The sequence below is a fragment of the Syngnathus acus genome, chromosome 13 (assembly GCF_901709675.1).
Source record: "Syngnathus acus chromosome 13, fSynAcu1.2, whole genome shotgun sequence".
In the NCBI taxonomy this organism is placed as follows: Eukaryota; Metazoa; Chordata; class Actinopteri; order Syngnathiformes; family Syngnathidae; genus Syngnathus; species Syngnathus acus.
Window position 1 is genome coordinate 14024911 of NC_051098.1, and position 19554 is coordinate 14044464.

A 19554-nucleotide genomic window follows, 5' to 3' on the forward strand; every position below is an offset into this window, starting at 1 on the left:
TTTTTTTTCAAATTACAGTATGAAAAAATATGTATGCCTCAAGTGGGAGTTTTAGTTCAGATGTCTAAATGTATGGCCAGTTGAATCTCATATCAGCCATTCTGTGTAATTATAAAATACATCAAATAAATACAATGTGGCTGAATTTGAAGAATCTGTCATATTACCTTGCTGTCTTGATATGCTTTTAGTTCCTTCCTTCCTCACCACTTCCATTTATCCTGTTTAATTTAGACGTCAAATCAGCAGAAAATTACACAATACCGAAATTAAAATGTCCAATTTTTGTCCAAGTCATTGAAGGCGTCCTCGTGACGTAGTGCGCCTTCTGCTCGCTCTGTCACTTTACTGATCCCAAATCAGTTCCGCCGCATTCGAGCCTCATTTCTGCACGTCATCTATTACCGAGCGGAACTGCAACGGGATCAGTTCACCAAAGCGGAAAAAGGAAGTAAACGCTGCCTGGCGGGACAGACGAAGCTTTGGCGCCATTGGTGATTATTCACTGCCTGGAAGCAAGAATACTAGTCCGGAGTGTAACTCTTTCTTGAAAATATAATTATCCTAAACAACACAACTGAATCTTCGCAGAAATGATCAAATTGACAGAAGGAGCGATAGAGGTATGGCTGGCCTAATTTATTTTGGTTCCGCTCCTTTGTGCTGCTTTTAGCGGTAACAACGAAACTAGCTTAAAACAGTCAGACGTTAGTCAATGTTTCTAACGTGACACAGTCTTAAATGTTGTTGTCGTCTGTCGTGTCATAAACATTCACTGGTTACATTTACATGAAGTCAAATTAAATGTAAGTTTTGAAACGTACTGTGCACTTCAACACGTAATTTACTGTTATTTTCCAGGCCTTGGCCAGTGGAAATGGTGGAAACGACGCAGTGCTTCAGTTGGTGGTGAGTATAAAGCTTTAACACACATTTCATAATCTTTAATGAGCCGAGGCACATCTTTTACATGAGGAAAAATCCCACGGGGCTCCGACTGACAAAATGGCAGTAATGTGGTGTGCAAGGACTGGAGTCGGAGTGACAACGACGGTGCCAACGGCAGTTGTTTTAATGACATTTATAATTATTCTCCTTCAACAACGGGCAGACTCTTTTCCCTTCGAGATCCTAACACACACTAAACTAAACAGGAAAGTCCCACACGTGTAAACTGTCCCACCGGAACTATGGAACGTGAACTTAGGTTCCGGGTGAATTATGTCAACCCACTACAGTAAAAGAATGAAGATAATATTGTGTCAATTGACTCCGTGTGAAATCTGCTAACTTGAACACAAAGTGATTCGAGTAACAGGTGGCTAGCCAGGTTAATTATGTAGTGGATGAGCATTTAGCAGAAAATGGCTGGATATACTATAGAAAAAGGTTTCTCAAGGTCTCCCCCTTAATAAAAGCCTAAATCCTGATAAATCTCGGCTTCTCTTCTGTTTCAGAGCATCCGTAAGATTGAGGGTGGAAACGGCCCACCTCGCTTTCGCGTGATGATGAGCGATGGCCGACACACCATGTCCTGTGAGTGTTTTTTTTTTGTCTTTTTTCCCAGCCCTAGGATCATGTTACCCCGAGTCGTTACATATTTTTTCTCTTGCAGCGTTCATGCTTTGCACGCAACTCAACCGCATGGCCCAAGACAACCAGCTGGCCCCCAACTGCATTGTTCTTCTCAAGAGACACGTGACCAATATTCTCAAGGATGAACGGTAAGAATTTCGCAATAGGGGTGCAAAATTACAGAAGATAATTTTGCGCGTTCTCATCTTCTCGTCAGCCGTGTGGTAATCATATTGGAGCTCGAGATCCTCAGGTCCGCGGCAGATGTCAACTGCAAAATCGGCAACCCGACGCCCTACACCGACGGTAACGCGCCAAAGCATTTGAACATAAAATCATTTCATCAGTTCAACAGTGTTTCAAATGCGTGCAGGACACATGAAAGCCCCCCAGCAGGCCCCGACCCCGGCTGCCCCCGTCAGCCGTCCTCCACTTCAGGCTCAAATTGGAAATGACCGTGAGTCTTACTTCCTTGAAATGCTTCAAAGATGATGTTGAAGTTTGAAGGTTTGGAATTATGCTTTCTTTGCATTGCCACTAACTCAATATTTTCACTGATAACATTGGAATTATGCTTTCTTTGCATTGCCACTAACTAAATATTGTCACTGTTAACATCCTATCTACATTAGAATAGTGTATTGTAGTTTAGTGTTCTTAGAAACTCTAGAAATGTAGTTTTTTTAAAACCCCCAAGAAGGTCTCCAACCTCTGATATGATTAGGAATGAAACACAAAAAAACTTGAAAATGCGTTTGTACTTCACATCAACCAGCAGGTGGAAGCATTTCTTCAGTCTTCGCAATACAGTGCCATTTTTACAACTCATTTGGATACAATTTCTCCAGTTTTGGGGTTCCAAAAATGGTCACAACACCTAAATAATTCTTTAAATTGTGTCTTTTGAATGCACGCCTACCACGCAAACTCATTGCCGAACATGTACCGGCAGTTATTCAGAGTGCCCCCCCCCCATCTTCTTAGCTCTCCAGTGTCATAGCGTCTTCTTCATCCCTCTAATCCGCCATGCGGAGGGGGGATTGAGTTTTGGGGCGAGCATCCTCCTCATCAGCGCGGTCATTGTCGGCGCTTCGAGCCCAGGGCTTAATTAGCGCATGTGCAGCCGCTGGCCAAGTGGGAGGACTTAAGCGGACACTTTGAACTCTAATCCTCTGCGTGAGCTGCACGCAAAAAAAAAAAAAGAAGAAAATTGTCAAAACGGGGGAGGCTCACGTGTTTGGACTGCTCTTTAGCGCTCCCTTGGTGGAGGTAACAGTGTTTCACACTCGCCTCTGTTCTGTGAATCATCTTGCGCAATGCCAGGCTGTCATCTCGCACTTTTTTTAATTTTTTTATGTGCTGCTTCCTTCTGCTGCATTTGAGTCGCCAGCTGCGCATTTACATGATCATTGATGACATTTATTTCCCCCCCCCCGCTTAGAAATGCACATGCTGGCTATCATTGCAAGAAAACAGATTCCATAAAGTAAAAGTGGCCAATACCGTATATCCTCTAATGCTGGAGCACTGAAAATGTTTTTATCAAGTACCACGCAGAAGAAAAAATACTCTTCAAGTACTTCCATCGTGACCCCGAGTAAAATTAGGCTGAATGAATAAATGAATTTCAAAATGGCATTTTATTGTGGTAGAATTGCAAAAGATGACGTTTTAAATTTTTTTTTATCATTTGGTTTGGTTAGTAGGTAATTGGCTGTTTATATCTTCTGCCGCACTTGTTACGTAAATTTTGAGTTGTCATAGTGAGAGCTTAAAAGACTGCACATTAGCATGTTAGCGTGTTGAGAACAACTTCACCTTACATGAGCGCAAGAGTAAGCCGCCTCTCTCTAATGAAAATGAACCGGAGGCGTGAAACAAAGCTTGTGTGTCTCTCCCACGACTTTCTGTGTCACCGTTCCAAAATGACTGCTGCGAAAAAGGTCAACGCAGCATCAAGCGAGTACATCTCACTCCGCTCTTCTTCACACGCCATTTAGCGCCCTCCTCCGCCTCCTCCCTCCCTCCAGTGAACCGAGCGGGCGGCAAAGATTTCGGGAAGAAGCCCGTCGCGTTCGGCACGCCGGGCGGCCCCGGCAAAGTCGTGCCCATCGCCAGCCTCAACCCGTACCTGTCCAAGTACGTGCTCGCCAAAACATCTGCACGAGGTCAATACCATCCCGAGTAAGTAAAGATGTCTTCCTTCCCTCAGATGGACCATCCGCGTCCGCGTCACCAACAAGAGCAGCATCCGCACGTGGAGCAACTCGCGCGGCGACGGCAAACTCTTCTCCATGGAGATCGTGGACGAGACCGTGAGTGCTCCTAGCGTACGTTTATGAGTACGTAAATATTACGCCTTGTGACGTTCCACTCGATTACGCTTCCAGGGAGAGATAAGGGTGACCGGCTTCAACCAAGAAGTCGACAAGTTCTTTGACCTCATCGAGGTTGGCAAGGTGGGATTCTTCATCCAATTTATTTCATTATAAAGTAATGAGTCCAGGTGGTCCAAAGTTTTATTTCCATAACACCTTCTCCTTGCATCTCAGGTCTACTACATGTCCAAAGGCTCTCTGAAGGTGGCCAACAAGCAGTACACCTCGGTGAAGAATGATTACGAGATCACGTTGAACGGCGACACCTCCATCATCCCGTGCGAGGATGACTGCGACGTCCCCGTCATACAGTGCGACTTCGTCTCCATCGGCGATCTGGAGAAGAAGGAGAAGGATTCCGTTGTGGGTGAGGGAGACGTCGATTCAACCAAAGCAACTCTTTTGACTTTGTCGTCGGCTTGCCGTTGACCACCGAGCCCCCTCCCCACCCCACAGACGTGATCGGCGTGTGCAAGAGCGTGGACGAGGTGACCCGTCTCACCACAAAGACCAACCGGGAAGTGTCCAAGCGGACGCTCAACCTGATGGACACGTCGGGCAAGATGGTGAACGTCACCTTGTGGGGCGAAGAGGTAAGATGCAACCATTTTTGGATTTTTTTTGTGTCTGTATTTTCATCTCCCAAATCAACATCAGCGTTGGTAGAGTTCTTATTCAGACAATTCAAGAGTCTCCTTGAAATCCTATATTGCTTCGATCATGACACATCAATGTTATCATAATATAAATCCACACTTTAGGATTCAATAATCCGCATTGACCGCAGAAATCTTCCTGCTTATCCCTGTGCTGTTCATCTTCATTCTGTGCTAAGAACGCCACTTTCTAAATGTCATGTTATTGAGCGCTGTATATTGTCTCTCCACATTTTGACTCTTTACCTTCTGCTCATGGGGACTGTGCTCAGTTTGCCCGAAAGGCAGAGCGAAGAAAAAATCCCCCCCCCCCACTTTTGCTTTGTGTTTACCAGTTTTCAGTTCTTAAGTACTTTGTGTCCCGCTAATATCCAACTAAAATGTTTCACTTAGTCTGGATGGTTCAAGTATCCAATCTATTATGATTCTGTTTTGTCAAGCAGCACAAACACAATATGACTCATGGAAAAATGCCTCACTAAATGTTTCAAAACCTCAACTCGCCATGTTTTCCTATTTATCCCTTCTCGTCGTGCAGGCGGAGAAGTTTGACGGCAGCTCTCAGCCCGTGGTGGCCATCAAGAGCGCCAAGCTGTCCGACTTTGGCGGCGTCTCGCTTTCCGTGTCCTTCAGCAGCAGCATGATGATCAACCCGGACATTCCCGAGGCCTACAAGCTGCGAGGCTGGTGAGATGGATGACACACCTCGGGAAATCGCTTACCGTCTACATCCGAACAAAAAAATCGGATAAAGTCGGTTCCATTTGGAGCCTATTGCAGCTGGCTTCCATCTGCACCGCGAGTGTTTTCCACTTGATCACGAGAGCTTATCTGCTCAATCACAAAAGAGCTGTGACTCTACTTTGCGGCTAAGTAGGAGGCAAATTAAGAGCACTTTTTAAATCGGACTTTCCAACTCGCTCTAATTGTTCGATGACAGGTTCTGTGCTTCGCTCCAAATTGCCTTTACACCCATCGAGTCCAGACTCACGTCCCCGGTGTTCATCGGTTGTTAGCGCTGTGTTGCTATCAGGCTAATTACGTAGCTTGCCCACAAACCAAATCAGCTCCGACTGTTCCAAACTGAAGGAAAGGCGGCTTGGGCGAGAAAAGGCTTCAAAGGAGGTCTTGGTTCTTTCTTTCATCCAGTCTTGTGATTCTCAGTCGCATTGTGCTCGTTTCATTCAGACGTTCCAAGGCCGGCGCGCTTTGCCGCCGTTCTAATAATCCTCGGTCTCGGCGCGGCCGCCGCCGCCACACACTCGGCGTCCCCGCTTTGATTGGAAAACCGAATAAGGGGAGCAAATCAATTAAGCTCCCAGTGACTCTCGTGATGGTTCTTTTCCATCGGGCTCGGGAGTCGCTCAACTCTTGGTTCCTTTCAGCAGCCATTGTGTTGTTAGCGCCGAGGCGTCACGCACACTCCTTCGGGACAATCGTCTGCGAAATTGTCTTTGCTCAATTGGTTATTGACTCAAGCGCTAACGTGTTAGCTTAGTTGCTTTTGCTAATCGCCTCTGCCCGGGTTGGTTTGTTTTCTTATTTGTTTCTTCGCGAGATTACTCCAAAAGTACTTTGTCAATATCCTTTAGGCCATGGAAAATGTCAAAGACAAAAGTTTGGGGAACAAGAGATGTTTCTGAATTCCAATTATACCAAAGCGAGTTTCTGTTTTCCTTGTGAAAAGTCACACATGCGCTGGTATTTTCTGCCAGTAGGTGACAACAGCACATCTCGTAAACAACCTCACAGCCCCAAAGACAGGCAAGCGTGTTTACTTGCTTCCACATGCCGATGGCGTCAAAAGCTTCCAACGTTGTCACTCAACGCCGGGCGAGTGTTTCTTGTCAGCCTCGCCGTCACCCCGACCTTCACTCGCCCGCCGTGATAGGGGAAAGAAGAAAACGAGGCGCCTTCGCCTCAGTCCGGTGACCCTTGCGCTTTGTTATCAGTCCATCCTTATTCCCGCGCCAACATTATAACCTTCTTAAAGCCGCACTGGCTGAACTTGTGCTCAAGGACTCCATTTACTTATGCTTGATTTTCCCCCCTGTGTACAAGCGAAAGCCGTTTCAAAATTCAAGTGTGGTCGCAGGCTGGTGCGAATGCGCTCACGCGTGCAGTCGACTGCTTGTCCGGGACGGCATGTACATGCAATAAATATGCTTGCCCTTCTTTCCTGTTTACTTTACATGTTTGTTTTTATTGCTACCACTAAATCAACATTTTGGTGGATTATAATTATTTTTTTTTATATCCTTGTCAATGTAGTCAATCTATTTTAAATTTATCAGTTACTGGAATTTTAATCAGCCAAATATCAAAATAGGCATGAGCTTCAGCTCCTTCCTCATCCCTCCGCACGCCGATGTCGAACACGTGTAAGGCGCGCACGCAGCCGAGCGAGCTAGTTTGTCTCACCCACTTTCAAATGACAGCTGCGCATTTTCTGTCGCATCTCGTTTGTTTCCATGCAGTCGCTGTTGCGTGACTGTGACGCGCCCATTTGTTGCCCCGCACTTCTCATTTTCACCGTGTGGCCCGCACGCCGATGCCGTCGATTGTGTTTGACCAAGTCTTGTAATCCAGAGCACCAATATTTATTCCTCAAGAGTTCCAATTTATTCAAATTTCAACATCGTCATGTGGTGTTAGTTTGCTGGCGTTAGTCAGCAAAAAAGTGGACGGCGGCAGCTGGCCCGTTGCCTCGGCAACACTCGGTCGCATTAATAGGGATGCATTCAATTAGTCTCGCCTTGAGGAGCAAGCCATGTCTTTACAACCCGACCTGTGTGCTGCTCTGCCTCGTGGCCCAACACATTAGGCAACCCTTTTGATCTCGCCAACCATTTTGCACTGTCCCCTCCTCTCCAATCTTTTTTTTTCTTTTTTTTTCCCCCAACCACTTTTCCCCCCCCTCTCTGCTTCTTTTTCTCGCTGTTGTCTTCTCTGGATTACAGAGGACACTGTGCGAAAATGGGTTTTTTGATGTGGCTGCAACAAGCCCGACCCTGGATGACTTTGCTATCCCTCTTTTCTTGATTTATTTCTCAAGCCTTCGCTTTCCACAAAGCCATCACGCAAAATGGATGTTCTGGTGGAAAGGATTGCACTCGAGTTGTGATGTATCAGGGTAGCACACAATTTGCCACTCCGGTCGACACCTTCCCTCCATTTAGGTTGGATTAACATGACAGGTGGCAGTGTCACAAGTTTGAACGAGTCGTCTGGAATCGAACATTAGCTTCCTCGCTGCTTAGCGCTAATGTGTCGACTCCCCCCCCCCCAGGTTTGACAAGGAAGGCCATAGCATGGAAGGACAGTCTCTGACCGAGTCCAGAGGCAGTGGCGGCATGGCAAACTCCAACTGGAAGACCTTGTCTGACGTGAAGTCGGAGCACCTGGGACATGGAGAGAAGGTACACGGCCGTGTTTGTTTATTTATTATTATTTTTTTTTGCGCAAGGACAGAGTGTTCCAGACTCCAAACCTTCGCCCACAAGTAGGGCGACGCACATGTTTAGTCCCTCCTCGTCATAACCTTGTCACATCACAAAGGTTCTTCTCCGCCAGCAGGCCGATGATTCTTTCTAACCGCCGTCTTATTAAATGGCAGCGGCGGTGGTTTATGTATACCGAAAAGGTTCCCGATTTGCTCCGCCAGCTCATTAATCTGCTGTCTTCTCAGTCTGCCTGTTTGCTCTTGCTCAAAGTCACATTTATCTCTGCTATCGATTACATATGCACCCCCCCCAACCCGTTCCTTCTTTGCCCTCGGTAATGAAATTACCGCCCGTGGATAAGTACAATATGTGCTCTTTAATTTCCTCGCCGCTTGTTTGTACTGCAAAGGGAAATGGTGTTCGCGGAAGTGTATAAATCAACTGGAGCGGAAAATGACGGCCGGCTCTGCGGCATTAGCAGACGCCATTTAACCAGATTTAGCGCTCGTTTAGGAATCACAATACGTTGAAGGGAGGGATTAAGTTCGGGAACGTGCAAATTGGGAAGCGATGACACGGACACGCCAAGCAGGGCGCAAAGATCACTCTTGAGATTTTGGAGGAAAAAACATCATCTCAATTCAATGATGAAGTTTTAAGGGAAGCTGTTTGCTAGGTAGCATCGTTGGTAATTCTCATGCTAGTTTGAGTGCTTGCTAGCTGTGTTAGCATCTGCCCACTGATTTGTTTTAGGTCGTCAACATAGGAACCGTGTTAGCTTTTGACTCTTTGTTGTTAATTCTTTCCTGGGCTTATTGCTTCACCTTTAAGCTTTTTTTTCAGTAGAATTTTTAAAGCTCCTCTGTCAGCCGGGGTGCCAAAAATGCTGCTTAAGCCGTCCTCGTATTTCCTCGCCGAGACCGCATTTAGCCGGCTGTCGTGCGGGCGTCGACCCCCGGCCTTTGGAAGCTCGCGCTCTTCCCGTGCGATGACAGAAGAGCTAAAGCTGTCGAGGCAAACATTGTGGTCAAGGCCTCCGAAGACCTCGTTTCCCCCAAGGAAGTCCGCCGTGATTAATTGGCCCTGTCACCAAGTGTCAGTGGCGCAAAATTCCACGTGGCCACCTCCCGCCCCCCGCCCGGTGACAGTTACCTGCCGCCAACAAAGACCGTGGTGAATAGGTGGACTATTTTTAGGCGGCGCCGACACGTCACGTTTTTGTCAGCTCTGACACTTCACACTTTTTATTTGTCTTTCCCGGTTTATCTAAAGCGACATTTCGGTTTTCTGCTCCTCGTTAATTACGATTAAATGTCACTCGTGCCACAGCACAATGGCTCGGAAACGGGAACATGAGATGGGCCTCAAGGGGGGATGTTTGCCTTTGGCGTAATCCTGTCTTTCGTATCCCCCGCCGAGTCGGCCTCGGCGGGGGATACATTGCACCGGTAATCGTCTGACCGCCATTTTGAAGAAGTTATGTGCCCAGGCCAAAAGTCGCTTTCATTTGGAGCAAATTGTATGTTTGGAACAGCGCTTGAAAAATCTCAACGTGGGCTAAAAGTTTGACAGGGATTGGAATGGGGCGGGACACCAACCATCATTTCAAGTTGTGTCTTTGGGGGAAAAAAAGAAATAAATCAAACACATTTGGGATAAACTAACTAAACTCAAGACATCAATCACTTCCAAAAGCTCCTTGGGTTAAATGCTTTGCTGTCGAACAATCACTAAATCGAATTGCAAAGGCCCCTCCCAGTTTTCATTTCTTCATTTCCGCACCCCTGCTCTTTTTCACGCGCATCTATTTATGAATGTGAAATCCATTTCCCGCCCCCCCCCCCCGCTTTGGATATTTCCCATGCCGACGAGGGATGTCTCCTAAAAGCTATTTATGTGCAGCCGCCGTTCTCGGGCTCACAGAGGCAGCGAGCGCTCATTTGCATCAGTGCCATTAGAATTCTGCTGCACCGACGCGCCGCACCCAGTGCGCAAAAAAAAGATTTTGCGCTCTTCTTCATACTTGCAGCGTTGAAAGGTCATGAAAGAGTTGAAGCAGACTGCACAAGCAGTTTTGACATGTAACCTTTTTTGAAGACTTTTTTTGGCTCGTTTTCAGGCCGACTATTTCACCTGCGTCGGCACCATCGTGTACATGCGCAAAGAGTCGTGCCTCTATCAGGCGTGCCCGAGCCAAGAGTGCAACAAGAAGGTGTTGGACCAGCAGAACGGCATGTACCGCTGCGAGAAGTGCGACAAAGAATTCCCCAACTTCAAGTACCGCCTCATCCTAGCAGTGAGTGACTCAGCACCGGGCTCCCTCAGGCCCGAGACATTCTGATGTGCATGCTTTTTTTTCTTTTTTTTTTTTTAAATAAATGCTGTTATACAAAAAAATGCCCCCAAGCAGATTGAGACAAAACGTCCCTGTCACAGAAATGCTGAAATAAGCAAACGTTTGTCCCTGATGTCTCTTTAACAATCGTTCTTCTTCTGTGGTATCAAGCCGGCATCTGTTGGGCACTTATGCACCAAAATATAAACCAGATACGCCTGATGCAAAAGCGTCTAACCCATTTATTTATTTTTTCTCACCAGGCCAATATTGCAGATTACAGCGACAACCAGTGGGTGACCTGCTTCCAGGAGAGCGCCGAGGCCATTTTGGGCCAAAACGCAGCATACCTGGGACAGCTCAAGGACTCTGTAAGACACCATTTTGGAGCGAGAAGCCTGCGCCACTGCCCGACTCAACAAAATAATTCTTTTGTCCTCAGAATGAAGCCGCCTTTGACGAGGTCTTCCAGCAAGTCAACTTCAACACCTTTGTGTTCCGCACCAGAGTCAAGCTGGAAACGTATAACGTAAGTACGGCAAGCGTTGGTGTGCTGCTTTGGCCTGCCAATGCTGCTCATTTTTCCGTGGCTTTTAGAAAGACACACATACACTCACGCGCATACACGCCGCTTTGTCGCAGTCACACAGACAGAGTTTTGTTTTGCGGCGCATAAAAGAATTGATTGGGCTGGGCCCACTGAGCAGGAAGTCTGGAGCCCAGCCAACGGCCGCATCCGCCGGCGTGGCACAGACCGGGCCAGTGTGTCGCTCCCGTTGCCAAAACGCCACTCTGTTCTTCAACAGAGACACCTGCAAAAAGCTCCTTTTCGCCACCGCCGGCCAGCCATTGTGTGGCGGCGAGCGTCATCAGCGTCGCTCCCACCGAGGCTGTCCAAACTTTTTCTTCCAGGTGTAGCGTAGAAAAAAGTCGAAAGAACGAAATTTTTTCACATTTGACGTGCTAAGAAATGATATATGATGTAGTGTACACGTAAAACAAACAGTGGGCAAAATGCTAGTTAGAGGAACTCCTTTATTTTTTTTAATTAAATTTTTTTTTTTTGGAAGCTTTAGCTTGTTCTACAGCTGCCCTTTTGAGAAGCGTGACGTCATCATAACGCCGTTAAGGCACCAGTATGCATTCTTGGCATATCTAAAGGTCATTCCATGCCAACAACCACAAAGACAACACAACCAGAAATAATAATAAATAATAATAGTAATAATAATAAATCCTGATCTCAAGCATGCTGCCATTTTGCAGTCATGTCATCTGCATCCAGCGTCCACTTGCATCATAATAAGCAAGCCAGCGGCGCGGCACGCTCGTTCTTGAACGCGGGCACCAGACCAAAGTCGAGCTTGAGATTTTTTAAGGGGATTAATGGAGACAAAACGAGCACAACCTGTTTACTGGCGAGGAATAACGGCTAACCTTTGCCGTCGAGACGGATGCGGGGGCGCTCTTGGCATTTTGGCTCACCTCGCCGCTTGCTGTCACATTCAGCACTTTGTAGTGGAGGATTAAAAGATTCCATTACCCATTGTATGTCATACACGCTACATTTGCACTATTGTTACATCGGGATGCAGTTTCATCACGAGTAATTTTGTTCACAAAAGGATTGTCTTTTAGCCACCTTGGAAAATATTGAATTTGCATGTTTGGCCAATTTTTTTTTTTGCAATTTTAAAGCTTACTAGAACTTGTTGCCAGTCAACAAAAAAAAAATCAGTCCGGCGCGAGTCGTCAAAAAACTTGGCATTAAGGGGATCACAAAAAAATTAATGATTAAAAACTTTGAAGGGAATTTACAGCACAGACGTTCATGAAAAGACAAGAATTTGATCGCATCCTACGCCGAATCGTAATCGCACTGAACCCAACCGAATCAAATGTTTCCGCTTCAAAACATTTCAAACCCAAAGAGGAAGTCTTGAACCGAGATTCAAACTAAACTGTAGGCGGGGCTTGCCAGCCAATCGCAGAATTTTCGGACCCCTTCTTCTCGAATTGAACCGTCGTAGCGCCCGGCGGAAACGAAGCCCTGCGCCAGACCCCGTTTAAAAGTCGCCCATATTTTGATGTCGTCTCCTAGGACGAGTCCAGGATCAAGGCGACGGCGACGGACGTGAAGCCCGTGGACCACAAAGAATACTGCAAAAGGTTGATCGTGAACATCAGGAAAATGGCCACCAATTAGAAACACCTTGAAAATATATCTTGCGCTTAAAGTTGAGCGTGCAGTTCCTATGTGTGTTTTTTTTTCGTTTTATTATTTCTGTTCTCGTGAGAAATCCTGTTGACCCGAAACACAGTGAATGTCGGGCATGTCCTGTTTGAACAGTTCTTGTTTTCTAAGCTCAGTCACGCCAGCACGAACAAGACGGCGTCTGTCTTAAGTCTGCCCGGTGTCGCTTGACGGCACCGCGGTCGTGGCCACCTCCTTTTATTTTTTTTCCCACAAGCTGCAAGAGCCTGTGCTCGCCCTGATTAGTCTTGTTTATTCTCCAAGTTCCTTTTTTGACTTGCAAGGACGCCGCGCCGGAGAGCCTCTTGGATTGAAAAGACCTTACATTGTTTCTGCAAGACTTTTTGTTTTGCACTTTGGCTTTTGACTTGGCGTGTTCATGTAGTTGTGTAATCACCATTTTTGTTGTTTGTTTTACGTGATGTTAGTTTCTCCAATTAAAATACTTTTTCTGTCTTTTGGAGCTAAGTGTGGCTTTCATTGCGATGGAGCAGATACCTTCTCAATGGTCGGGCATTTTATTCATCCCGGAAAAGGTTCTTTTTTGTTATTACATAATGATTTGGTTTCATTTTGTTTGCACAAAAAAGTCACTAAACTTCCTGTCCGAGTCAACCATTTTATTTCCGTAATGTATATTTTAATAATGTGATTGGTGAATTATTAATATTTGAACTCTAATGCATTTTTTATTATCTAAGGCTGATCATATTAGGTAGTTAATCAAATGGGATTTTGTTAAAAAAGTACCATCAAGGTCAAAGTTAAAAAAAAAAAAATTACGGGGGGATGTGTGAGATCTAATGTGAGTCTCGAGTGCAATTTCCATTTGAATGATTGATGATATTCGTGGGTTGTCCTGCGGCCATTTTATTTTGGACAAAACCAGTATCAGTTCCAAGTGGGCGCCTCCAATGTGAATCATTTTCACACCCTTATTACATTGAAGAAGACTAAAGAAATAAATATGAAAGAGGACACATCAAAGCTTCGGCATCACCCGGGTCGAAATTACTATTCCGACGACGCCGTCCGATATGAAAATAGCTTTGAAGTTTGCTGTTAGTCTTTTGTAAAAGCCCTCAGAAGCGACATTGAGATCGTCGGGATGTCATTGTGCCGCGCGTGCAGGCGCAGGTGACCCTTATCTGTAGTGACGCCGGCTTTAATTGGATGCCTCCGCTGCTCTTCATCGGGCCATCGTCTCATCCGAGTTCAAACAACTCGCGATTGGATTGCGACGTTTGACAACCTGACGGCTTCATGACAATAAAAAGACCACCATCCACCTACGAGGCCTCCAGTTTAGAACCACGTGACAATAAACCTGATATTAGGTAGATTGGCAATTTAAAAAAAAAAAAAAACTCAGCGTTATACGAATAAAAAAAAAAGACCATAGCAACGTCATGTTCAGTGCAGTAGAAGTTGAATATCTCGCGTGTTTACTCCGATTCATGCCAAGAGTTGTCTCGGTTTGCAAAACAACATTTGCGTGCCGCCCCGCTGTTCTCCCGGGCTTGCAGATTATATCTCCATGTCAAGTAGGGCCGGCTCGGAGAGGAGCGAGCCCCCTCCCCTCCTCAGCCTTGATCCCTGGCTACCAAACATTTGAGTAGTTCAGCCCCCTTGATGCTCTGATTGATGCAGCGTGGTGACACAGTCATTTTCCTCGCTGCAGTAACACTGTGTCACATTTATACAGTGACCCCCACCCTTCCATCAACCCTCCTGACTTCTTAACTTACTGTCATAAAGAAGGCGTAGTCTGCACTGACGCTAACTTGACGTCCCTTCAAATCCAGATCTGCAAGTCGCCGGTGTGAAGTTCTTTCGACACGACACACGTCCTCGCTTGGAGAAAGAGATTGCGAATCGCGAAACTAAAAGTGAAGTACGGTAATTGGGCCACTGTGTAAAACATCAAAACGGAATGACTTGCAAATTCTTTTTCAAGCTATATTCGGATAAATGCAAAGCCCAAAACGTATCAAATATTCACAGCCAGCCGTTGGTAACTTTGTGGGTTTGTCGGCATACACGAAAATAGACCGTTGATAACTGAAGGTTGTTAAAAACTCAAATAATTTGGGATGCGCCAATGCAATTTTGTTTTTCCTGGACCGATTGGCAAGGGTGTCGTTCACCCGTGTTCGGCTTCAGGATCAACTTTACGGAGGAGGGCACTTACCAGTGTCACCTCTTTGTTGTTCCACATCTAACATGACTTTGGGCAGAGCCACAAAATAGATTGCAGGAAGTCCTGGCAGCGCAGGTGCTCAGTTCATTTTCTGATGTGGGACTTGAAATGATTGTTTTGCTTCAAGTGAATAAGCGACTAATTGTGGGCCGCCGTGCACGCTTGCCATCTGTCATGGGACCTCATCCCGTGCTCTGCCAACTCTCCCGTGCCTTTCATTCAGCAGATGCCCCGCAGCTGTGTTTCCACATCATCACAAGCAAGACATTTGGCTTCACATTTGACTAACAAAGTGCAAAAAAAACAAAACAAATCCAGATAGCAGGCCAAAACCACAGGATGCTTTGCAACACTTCTGAGCTGGCTAAAATAAAGGTGCGACGCCATTTTAAAGAAATATACGGTAATGCCAACTCTGTCATGGGAAGGACCTCGAGGCGATACGTTCTTGTCTGTAATGGCGGAGATAACGCTCTTGTGTGGGTGCTCATGTCTCTTCCAGAACAAGCAATCCTAAATTTTAAGTCCTTTGACCCAGCGGTGACCCCGAGTTTACGACCCCGTTCGGGAGGGAATTTAAAGTTCCCGACCTATTTGTATGCTTTATCCCATCAACGCAAATATAAGAGTAGAGATGGCTGACAGAAAAGATGTCACATGGAATCCCGTTCAGGATTAGATGGGGAACTGGAAGAGTCCTGACATCACTGGCAGCTATCAAAGTAGGCGCAAAGATGCTAGCAATGTAATTCTTTCTTTCACGCCCGTCTTTGCCGGAAACAGCAACCGCCATTGATGTCTTTGCCGTCCTTGATAAAGAAGAAGCTCAGGTTCCGCTTTTATCAGGATTGTTAGACGGTGAGATTGTTCGACTGTCAATAAAGCTATGCCAACAAGACTTTCAAATGCATCAGTGGTTAGTCAACTGGGAATTTGACTAATGCAAAAATGTAGACATCCAAGGTTAAATAAGAGCTAGCGATAGCCGCTAAATGCTTAATGATGGCGTTCCGTTGCGGTCACTGTTATTATAAGTTATATTATAAGTAGCATTTGATTATTTCTCCCATTTTTGCATTCCCCCAGTCATTCATAAGACCACTTAGTCTATTTACCACAACCCCATTCTCATTATCATTCCTGGAGACGCAATAAAAAAAAAAAAAGCCCGTAAGGAATGCTGTGGAGATGAAGGCTATTTTTTGTGTGATGTTTTTTTTTTTTTTTTTGAAAAATAGAATAAAATAAAAGTGCTGCAGGGGGTGTACATTCTGTAACCCAGATGAGATTGGCAGTTCTCTTCCTCAAAGCTTCATGCATATACAAGCAAAAAAAGCAATTATTTTGCTGAAACACTTCATTCATTGCGACCGTACGGCATCGCCGACCACATTATCTGGAATACTGCAGCAGGAAATGGAATAAACACTTTAGTTGTATAATACTTTCACAAATGAAAACAGAAGGAAGTTTAAAGCATCTCCTGCACCTGCTTTGGGTTAGCTACATCTTCCAATAGAAGCCATCGCTAATTAGCCATCATTATTCATGCGCAGGATAAGAAGAGCAAAGCTGACCCTTAATTAATGCGTCTATTGATCTCGGTCAACGTTTGCGCCTGCAGCTCTTGTGGATTGATTAGATGCATCTGTTGCTCACTCCAAGACTTTGAGCGAACAAACAAATATTTTCTCATTGAGTCTCAATGACGATCCGGTAAACCTTTTATGCCGCCCTGCTGTTACATTAAAGATTAAAACTACTTAAAGCTGCTTCAATCGATTTTTAGCCGTAATGTCACACTTTAACGCGTCTGAGCAATGCGCCAATCGATTGCGATGGTGAAGACGCTCTCGGTTTTGCAGCTTTCCCATCGTCGGCGTCCAGTGAAGACCCTGCTGAGAGTCCACCTCACTTTTTGCGTGCATTTCCTCTTCAAATTGAACCATGAAGGTCATAAAGTCAATTAAAAGTTGTGCATTCAAAACAAACTGCTGTAGTCTGATTAGCTTAATGCTAACTGCGTTTTTGCCTAATAACGCAACATCATTCCTATTGTGGTAACACAACCTGAATTTGTGTTTTGCAATTTTTATCACTAACTTGTGCTAACACAGTAGTGAAGTCATAATTACCATGAATAAATGAATGAATGAATGAATGTAGTTGTTGACTCGCGGCTAGGAGCTAGCTTAACTCTGGGGCTATTTTTTAAGCCACAGGTGTCAAAGTCAAGGCCCCGGGGCCAGATACGGCCCGCCAAATCATTTTAGATTTAAATTTCTAATTGTTTTCACTTTTAAAAAATAGAGCTATTGTTAGCAATTTTTTATTACCATTCATTTTTTTTTTAAATCATTTTCAAATATTTAATTTTTAAATATTTGAACAGTTTTTATTAGTCTCTGTTTTGAAAACTAGTTATTCATCAGTTTGTTGTGGAGCCTATATTATATATACAATATGAGACATTCATACATTTGTTTAGGTTGACAATTTGAGAAAAACTATGATTATGATGCGGCCCGCGACAAAAATAAGTTCGACACCCCTGCTTGAAGCAGTCGAGCCTTTGGTGAAAACGAGCATGATTAGATCTCATTATGACTCGACCCCCGTTCACTTAAAGGGGCCAATTTGGAATGATGAGTGGCAGACGAGAAACCTTCCACCTACGGGTCGGAGGCTTCTGTCATGTCCGATGTATGTATTTGTGGCACACGCTGACAATTACTTAGCGCCTCCAGGCCATGCAGGAGCACCTTCGACCTGATCTCTGTCATGAGGTGGCTGATAATAGTCGTGAGACAATTTGTCCTTTTGTGCGTCCGTGTGAACTGGACTGTCAAGGGGGGACCTGACTGGCGAGAAAACAATAGCATGAGGTCATTCATCAGTTTTTTTCTTTTCACGTTGGGGACTTGAGATTTCTTTTTAGTTTTCTGGTCACCATTTTTCTGAAATTAAACCAAGAGTTGAATGCCCAGTAACAAATGAGTTTGTTTAAAACACAGGTGTCAAACTCAAGGCCCGGGGGCCAGATACGGCCCGCCACATCATTTTATGTGGCCCGCCAAGACAAATTGTGCATCAAACTTGTGTCATTACTAAAATTGCAAATTGTCCTCACTTTTAATAATCTTTTTTTTTTTTTATATTTGACCAGTTTTTAGTCGTCTGATTTGAAAACGAGTTATTTGTCAGTTTGTTTTGTAGCTTTTACTGTATATAATATGAGGTGCTCATACATTTATTTGGGTTGATGGCCCTCCGAAAGAAGCTATGACTACAATGCGGCCCGCCAAAAAAAATGACTTTGACATCCCTGGTTTAAAAGGAAAAATGTGGTGTTTAATGTTTTTTTGTTTTGCTAAGATGACAGTTTTCTTTTATTAACTCAAAATGGTTACTGTGTAAGATTGACTAACCCTCCATTAAAGCTAGCTTTTTTCCCCTGTCACTTTAAATTGCTTTTAGATTTTTTTTCTTTTCTTTTGACAGGCCTTTTAGTTTGGACTTTATCACGCTTTAAAGAAACTCACAAAGTTCTGTGAACAGAACAGTCCCTTTATGTTGTGCTCACTTGTTCCTTTTGCATCTGTTTCGAAAATGCTCTGACTGCTGCAGCACCCAGAAAGGTGCAGCACAGTCTGCCAAATTTCTCAACACGCTCATCGAGCCTTGCCCCAATGTTTATGAGCGTAATATAGCAAATCTTTCTGGGTCGAGCGTTCCCAGGAGCAGGCATCATCTAATTGCTGTTATCTTTTTGGATATCCAAAGAGTGAAGTCCAATGAAGCTGCCAAAATAAGAGCCTTGGTTTTAACTGACCATGTGACACAAAATCATTCCGAAGATCAAGGCAGGGCCACTGCTGATGAAAGAAGTCCGAGGTTGTGTCAGGCCTGCGAAGGCTGGCATCAATTCATATATTCATTTCTCTTAAATTTTTATCATCTCACAAAAAATCAATTCCAAAGGGATGAAAGGCTTTTTTTTTTACTTATTCTGGCAGTGACCTTGTGTTGCATTTCAAAAATAGACGATGACAAAAAAAATCAGTACTCCATCTTTTTTTTTTTTTTTTTTTTAATGCCAGACAAATCAGTCAAGCCAAGCAAAGAGTTTTACTTAAATTAGTTTGAAATGAGACATCTTTTATGTACTTACCTCAAGACTACGTATTATTACATTCACTGTGACAACAAAAAGTTCCTCTCGAATAAACACCATCTGCATTTTCCACACTGATCTGCCTGACAGCTACTCAATGTACCTGACACTCACGCTGCTAAACTCTCACCAATTACACATTTAATGAAATTATTTTCAATAATGTCTGTCTAGCAGCCAATTTTTTTTAGCTTCAAAATCTCACAAGCACCTTAGAATATGGCATATATTCTTTATCCTCTGCGGAAAATTAATCTTGCTGAGTCACTGCTAGGAGTATTATTTTTTTGTTGCAACTTTTTTTTTTTCCCCCCAGCAACTTTTCAACCTATCGCGTCCTCGCTATCCCATAATTACCCTCTGCCGTTTTGTCAACAGATGAGCCATTATGCACGACAGTTACGCTCTCATTTCCAGCTCATTCGACTGCTGTCATGTTTATCACGCGCCGTTATGATCGCTCATCACCTTGTTTGTTCGAGTTTACGCCGCAATAAATTAAAGCAGAAGCGCCGGCAGTTCACTTTATACTAACAACG

At 44.6% G+C, this 19554-nt stretch overlaps 1 protein-coding gene across 2 annotated transcripts; it reads left to right on the top strand.

The window, feature by feature from the left end:
* The first annotated feature begins 452 nt into the window (after nt 1-452).
* rpa1 (replication protein A1) lies at nt 453-13104 on the top strand. 2 transcript variants are annotated; one of them, XM_037268082.1, is made up of 17 exons: nt 453-623; nt 862-909; nt 1458-1536; nt 1616-1724; nt 1793-1881; nt 1949-2032; nt 3576-3714; nt 3788-3890; nt 3966-4034; nt 4128-4320; nt 4410-4546; nt 5148-5296; nt 7899-8028; nt 10172-10348; nt 10651-10758; nt 10830-10916; nt 12489-13104. In XM_037268082.1, the coding sequence occupies exons 1-17, from the start codon at nt 594-596 to the stop codon at nt 12591-12593; spliced, it is 1836 nt and encodes a 611-aa protein (XP_037123977.1). In that variant the 5' UTR covers nt 453-593; the 3' UTR covers nt 12594-13104. The 2 variants fall into 2 exon arrangements, with proteins under 2 accessions (XP_037123977.1, XP_037123978.1); XM_037268083.1 differs by having other exon boundaries at nt 454-623; nt 3606-3714.
* Nucleotides 13105-19554: the final 6450 nt, after the last annotated feature.